At 42.1% G+C, this 7,244-nt stretch overlaps 1 protein-coding gene across 1 annotated transcript; it reads left to right on the top strand.

Annotated features, from left to right (window-relative positions):
* Window positions 1–2,540: 2,540 nt before the first annotated feature.
* Window positions 2,541–6,713, top strand: LOC103156472 (uncharacterized). Its single transcript, XM_007578530.2, has 4 exons — window positions 2,541–2,743; window positions 4,471–5,272; window positions 5,391–5,559; window positions 6,513–6,713. Exons 2-3 carry the CDS (start codon window positions 4,786–4,788, stop codon window positions 5,534–5,536), a joined length of 633 nt encoding a protein of 210 aa, XP_007578592.2. The 5' UTR covers window positions 2,541–2,743; window positions 4,471–4,785; the 3' UTR covers window positions 5,537–5,559; window positions 6,513–6,713.
* The last annotated feature ends 531 nt before the right edge of the window (window positions 6,714–7,244 follow it).

Below are 7,244 nucleotides of genomic sequence, written 5' to 3'. Positions count from 1 at the left end.
GGAAAAGGCCCAGAGAAGAGACAGGAGGATGGATTTATCCCGGACCGGTAGGTGAGTCAAACATTAAAAGCCGCTCTGCGTAACATGCGGCGACCGGCTGCTAATGAGGCAATGAAGCTTCAAACTGCTTCGCCTCGTAGAGACCAAGCAGGCTGTGGATATAAGCAACACTTCATTGTGTCATTGTCTCCCATCACTCCCAGATGGGACCGTCTCGTTGCAGAGAAACAAGCTCGGGGCTCCCGTTAGTCATTATCGTGAGTTGAAATTTTCACGAAAGTAAAATGCTCGTTTTTTGTGGCGCATCTGTATCTTATTTTGAAGGGATATGTAAACGTTACCATAGCGACCAGAGTCAGAGAGCGTTTGGGCAGTGGTCGAAAGGAGATGAGTAGAGCTTGTGAGCCTTAAGTCTGGTTTAGACGGCAAGATTTAAGGACTGTTGGCCGATTCTCCAAACCGCTGTGACCACAGAGCTGATAAAAGTACAACAGGTTCGATCGGGTCGTGTCTCCAGCCACAAGGCAGGAGCAACAAACCACACGAACCGATTCCAGTTACAAACATCGCGATTCCAGAAGAAAATCCACAAAACCCCCAACATAGCATACGAGAATTTAGAATGACCAAACACGGATGACGATGTAGAAGCAATAGTGACAGTCTGTGGACTCATTTTAAGAGATAAAAGACGTAACAGAAAGAAAAGGCGGTGGATAAAAGAGCGGGAGCAGCCGCTCTATTTGCTGCACTATGATTTGGAGGCGACTATGTTTTTTCATAGTTAACATTTTTAACTGTATAAACATAAACATATATAATAATGACCTTTACATATAATAATAAACATTTCCACATATCATCTCCGATATCCACCGGACTCTCAGTTGAGCGATATGTCAGCTGTTTGGGATTCCCCTCTGTTCTTACGTCACCACGCTTTCTGATTGGCTACCTGTCACATTCAGGAGGTTGTATTCTCGTTCCCAGTCAGGGTAAACCCCACAGGCTGCGATAAAAAGGCCAAGACAACCCAAATTGGGCATATTCAGGATTTAGTGGGAACACCAACATGCAGAAGCATTATTCTGACGGTTCACGTCAGAATAATGCGTCCCATATTTGCGACACCTCAGTCACCACCTCCACACAATAATTCAGCGCATGAGTGACAATTTTTTTTCATCGCGGATGCTACATGTGTGTCTCAGTACAGCTAGCTTTGCTAGCATCACGTCCGCAGAGCTTACCTTTCTTTAAGCTTTCCTTCAAAGTGATACTAAAAGTTGCACGAAGTCCCCACCGTCTGTGAAAGCGAAGTGCTGCTGGTTTTATATGTCGCCATATCTTATGATTTATGCAGCGCTATTATATTACTGACGATTAGACAGACATCTTCTCCCGCTCAGAGGAAACCACTGCGCATGTCTGAAGCTCCGCGTGCGAGTAAAGGGGGAGGCGATGGGTGACAACAGACACGTAAGTCACGTTATTGCTTGGATTTTAAGTCCCTGAACTTCACATTTTGACGGAAAAAAAGCGCAACGCGACTTGGATGTAACGAGTAACGCGACGGTTTTGTAGAAATGTAGTGAAGTAGAAAGTACAGATACTTACTGTAAAATGTGGAGTAAAAGTAGAAAGTATCCATTATTAAATCTACTTAAGTAAAGTACAGATACACGAAAATTGTACTTAAGTACAGTAAGTAGAGTAACGAAGTACTTGTACTTCGTTACTCCCCACCACTGGATTTAAGACGTTTGTTTCTGATATAAACGACAGGTATCTCCCAAAGGATAATAAAACAATGAGAAAGAAGCATTCTGTTTTACATGCAGCCTTTTTAATAATCAGTAGAAAAAACTGTTAGCTTTAGAGCAATTACAGCTGTTTCATGATTGCTTTTTGTATATTTCAGCAGGTCTTTGATGCTTTATCTTTGGTGATGTTGGAAGGCCTTCTTACCGTCATCTTTAACTCCCTCTGGACTATTAGAAATTTTGAGCTTATCTGAAAGTAATTGAGAATAAGAACTGCAATTAATAGCTAAACATATTTTGCAACTTTCTACATAAATTTAAAAATATATCAACAGGTGTTTAATTATTAAATAAAAACACGAAGATTTTCTTAAAGATCTCCTGACAAAAATTGAAATTAGTTTAGCTTGGTAACAACTTCCACATAAGAGTGTTGTTTTCCCATTAGTGCTTATACATGTTGCATTCACTGACTGGAAAAAAGTAAGATTTTTAGTTTACAGCCAACCAAACACCGACGAGGCCAGTCACTCATAAAATGTAAAAGATTTGCTCTGCATCTTTTTTCTCTGTACTTTTCAAGTAGTTCACTCTGAGAAGCGACAGAAAATTGCAGCTCTGGTTATTTAACCTCCATTTGTTGCCTAGCAACAGCTCCTTTTTGAGTACAAAAAGCAAACATTCACATACCCATGTTATAGCATCCCCACAAAACAATTTTTTTTTTTTTTTTTTCTTGAACTCGGAGTACCTCCCAGTGACTCCCGTCTTCTTCTTCTCAACCTCTCCAGGTCACGAAGATTGTGTACAAAAACAAAAGACCCACTTTTACTAAGGCCGTGGTTTCGGTTGTGGATCACGTGGATTGCAGATGTCAGCCTACGCCACGCCTCTCTGTGCTCAAGAAGAAAGCCTCTCACAGGCTGCACAGCCACCTGCATCGAAATCAGACCCTCGGCCCGGCACCGGTGCAGGGACAGGTACAAATTTTACTCTGCGCGTTCTCATGCGGATAATAGGTTTAGGCTTAATAACCAGGGTCCATAAAGCATTAATAAGTTTTACTGTAATCTCTGAACATGTGGTGTTAGCATGAGCTCCTTTTCGCTGCTTCAGAATCTGGCGGGTGGTCTTAGATTGGGTTTGCTTCCAGCAGATGCGATCAAACCCAATCAAACGATTATCCTGCGAGTCGACGTGTGACGTAAACACCGCAGACTCTTTTACAAATCAGTGAGGCCTGAGTTTCCTTCCTACCTCCTCTGTGTGACTCATGTGAAGAAGAGGCAGCCTGGAGTTTGACTTTTATGCCTAGGAAGGTTGTCACAAAGTTGAGTGGGTGAGTAGGCGTGGAGTGGGGGGTCGACGTGAGCCGTGGTCCGTTATAACCAGCAGTGCTACTGTCACTGTTCTGCTTTGGCAGCTTCATTGTGCAGGAACACATGAACAGAGGTAGCTAAAAGGCAGACTGGTCTTACTGTGGCACTGTAATGTTAAAAAATGCCTGTTGGAGACCACAGTGATCAGGTGCTGGGTGGGATTAATCTGCAAGAAGTGGCAGAAAAGTGGAAATGATCGGAGTCAAAATATTTTTGATTCTGGTTCTTTTTGAACTCCAAATTGTACTTTCTTAAGATAGATTTAGAACCGCTTCTCTTTGTCACTTCTCTAAAATCATTAAACATTTCTCAATTTTTAGACGCTTTAAAATGAAACAAAGTTGAAAGTAATTTGAGCTTATCTCTCTTACAAAACAGATTGCAGCCTTACTGACATTTTTCTCTGTTGTTTTTACCACATTTGAAAATGTACCATAGCACACGACATACAATTTTCAGCATGATCCATAATACTTAGAAGTAACCAATTTAAAAATAGATGATGAGAAAAGTCGAGGCGTTGTCACACTGTGTGGGTAAGAGAGCAGTCGACGTTACACAGCTCTGCAGTTAAACAGGATTCAAAACAAAGAGTTGTTGTCATCTGAATTTAGCTTTTTATATTGGCATCTGTAGATGACTTTATTCAGAAATGTGTCGTCTTTGTATGCACAAGGCAATACAATGAAAATCTGTTGGCACCGGTATGTCAGGAAAAAAAAACATTGCAAAATTACTCAAAAATATAAAAGTTTACAGTTAAATAAGCAGACATAGTACGATTAGTATAGTTAGTATTATTAATCAATGTGTAATGCCTGTAGAATTAGGAGATTATCACTTAAACTCTATAATTTTGCTGTAATCTGTTGCCTGAATCAACAGCCAATGTGAGAAAACAAAATACTATCTATAAATTTGTGACGGGTTTTATTCTTCTTCTGACTCCTTATACTGAAAATGACTAACTTAATACTTTTCGCTCAGTAGCGTTTTCCATAATCTGCACTATTATTGCCACTCAAGCCCAAATTTTGACCAAAGAAATAAGCTACATTTTGACTCGGGCAATGCCAAGTGAAGCATATAAACATCTAGTTCTGTGCATCTGTGTCTGTATGTAAATACTTGGGTTTGTGTCTGTGTACACAAAACCCACTAACCAACTAATGCCTTTTAGTTGCATGCACATTTGCAAAGTACAAGCAAATGCAAATAGACAAATGTCGGATAAGAGCAATGAATTGTTACCGTCTGCTTGTTTTATGAGCTATTTGTAGTGTGAGCTTGAGGAAACAGCCACTAAACTCTTTTATTCTGCCGTTAAGGTGACGGTCCGCTCCAAAGATGAACTTCACCAGCTGGATGAGCTGAAGCCAAACCAGAGGCCTCATCTGGGGCATCGCTGGGATCCCAGAGGAGACGCCTTCCCTCAGCCGGGAGAAGGCTACAGCCTGGCAGGAGAAGACGCGTCTCGGTCTGAGGAGGCAGTTCTCTTCCCTTCGCACTGGGATCATAACTTCCCCAGATTTCTTGAGACCGAAGAGCAAACAGAGTTGCAAGAAAATGTCGGGACGAAGAATGATGAGGTTTCTAAAGACAATGCAGGGCCCCCTGCGGATAATGTGGATGTAGAAGGAAAGATGAAGATGGGAGAAGACAGGTTCGACAGCACCGAAGGGAATCCTAAAGCGGGACACAAACACACACAAACACACAGCCCTCTGGGGTTAGATGACAAATCCAAACCTTTTAAGAGCCACTCTGCTGGACTCTCTGAGGGTGTCGCTGAGAACTCACAAGCCATGTTGAATCCTAGCGAGGAAACCTTCATCGAGAGAGCGAGGGGCAGGGTCCGATCAACCAAAGAGCCGAATCCAGAGCCTCGAGAGCCGGCAGGAAGGAGAGCAAACGAGACTCCAGACGTGGAAAGGATGTCGCAAATCGCGGAAGAGAAATTGGAGGCTGAGAGGAAAGAGCTTCTCCTTCTCCACAAGAGACTGGACGAAGAGAAGGAATTACTGCAACAGCAGAAAATGAAGCAGGAGGAGGAAGAACGGCTGAACGAGAGGGAGACGGACAGTCAGCATCGGAAGCACCATCATCTGCATACAACAGAACCGAAACCAGGTAAAAGAAACACAGAGTACACTTCTAGACGACTGAAAAAACAAGGTGAAACGATACATTATTTAAATGTTGAACGTAATCAGTTGGATTTTTTTGCACTTTATTTCCAATCTCACAGAGACAACATCGTCCACAACTACCATGCAGAAAGCACCGGCCCCGACCGGCCCCAGGCTCCCGGTTCGTCCAAACCCTCAGAGGAGAAGAATGAAGAAGAATCGTAAACTGATCAGCAAGGCAGCAATGAGAGCGATGCTCATGTAGGAGTCGGACTGAAACACAACCAGGTGAGCTCACAGAGGACTGCAACTTAAAGATGGATGGATATCCTAACTAGGCACAGATCTGTGTTTGGTACAGAAATGTTCCTCCATACCGTTCCTGTTGTTTAAAGTCATTTTAATGAGATCAAGATTGTTTAAACTTGTCCATCCCGAAGCGGATCGCTGCTCAGCTAAAGGCATATTAGGTTTTTGGAAATATCTGACTCCTTTGATTATGTAACTATTAAGTCATGATGCTTTTAAGTAACTGACTGCAGGCAAATTAACCTGACTCATTAGCTTTCTGATATTAGCTCGTTAGACTCCAAGACTTTTTCAATAAAAAACTATTTTATGTAACCGGTTTGTGTATCAAAATGAAAAAAACTTTCAATAAAAACATGGTTTATTTGACGGGGTGTGCATAAGACTGACACAACACTGTCATAAACATAACATAACACCTGTTATAAACACGAAGGCGTCTTCATGAATGGCAGTGACTGTCATAAAGTGTCATTTGGTAAATAATGACACTTAAAAACAGTAAAGGTCCATTAAGAGTGACAACTTTGCTTTAAAAGTGTCATTATCTGGGCTGCTGTGGTGGCGCAGGGGCAAAGCACGACCCACGTATTGAGGCCCTAGTCTTCATGGCGGTGGTCGCAGGTTTGATTCCCGGACTGGCGACATTTGCCGCATGTCTTCCCCTCTCTGACTGCCATCTTTCCTGTCAAGCTACTTTCAAACAAAGGCCAAAGGCCTAAAAAAATAAAATAAAAAAAAGTGTCTATCTTCCGAATAACAACAGAAGACTCCATCATCATGATTTGTGTTAAATCATGACCCCACCATGATGCTGTTACATTTTTGTATGAATACTGTGATAATTTGACCTCCCTCCATGTTAACCTTATAAATAGAACTGAGGAAGATAACACAGATGTTGAGCACGTCTTCCCTGTTTTCACCTCCAGGGACACGTGGAGAGCACGTTGCAGGGTGGGAATCGTCCAAAGACGAAGCCAGACGACTCCTTTGGTTTAAGTATTTATTTGTCAGTAACCTGGTTGTCCTGTGAGATCTCCCTGGTAACACTACTAATGACTGTCTGCTGAACCTGTAACAACTTCTGGATGGACCACGACACAGACCGAGGGCAAAAAAGGGAATGCGAACAGAGGACGGACCTGCTCAGGAGAAAGCTTCCCTCATTTGACAGTTCGAAGTCCCAAAGATGGATAAAGATGCGACTGTGTGGGACCGAAGAGGCATCGCTGTACAACTGTGGAAAATAGTGCAATTTCTGTGGATCCGTGCTTAGATATCATGAAAGAGAGAAGCTGCACTTCAATGTCGACAGCCAAGGCTGTATGGGAGGTTTCTTTTTGGAAGAAGTTGTAATACCACTGACAAGGTGAAACGTAAAGAATAATTGGTTAAAACGTTAACAAAAGTGGATTTAACCGTTTTGCTAAAAATGATGAGTTGCGTAATCTTTAAGACAATCATAATGAGACCGCAAAACGGGCAGAAATTTTCAGAGTGATATCGATCATCAGCTCGCAAAATCAATCATGATCTTTTTGTCTTTAATCGTACTTAATTATATTTCACTCATTGCAAACACTGGAATAACACACACACACACACACACACGCACACACACACACACACACACACACACACGTGATCAGCAAATAAAATCA

The sequence above is a fragment of the Poecilia formosa genome, unplaced genomic scaffold (assembly GCF_000485575.1).
Source record: "Poecilia formosa unplaced genomic scaffold, Poecilia_formosa-5.1.2 Scaffold482, whole genome shotgun sequence".
Taxonomy (NCBI): Eukaryota; Metazoa; Chordata; class Actinopteri; order Cyprinodontiformes; family Poeciliidae; genus Poecilia; species Poecilia formosa.
This window is presented reverse-complemented; position numbering and strand designations above follow the sequence as displayed.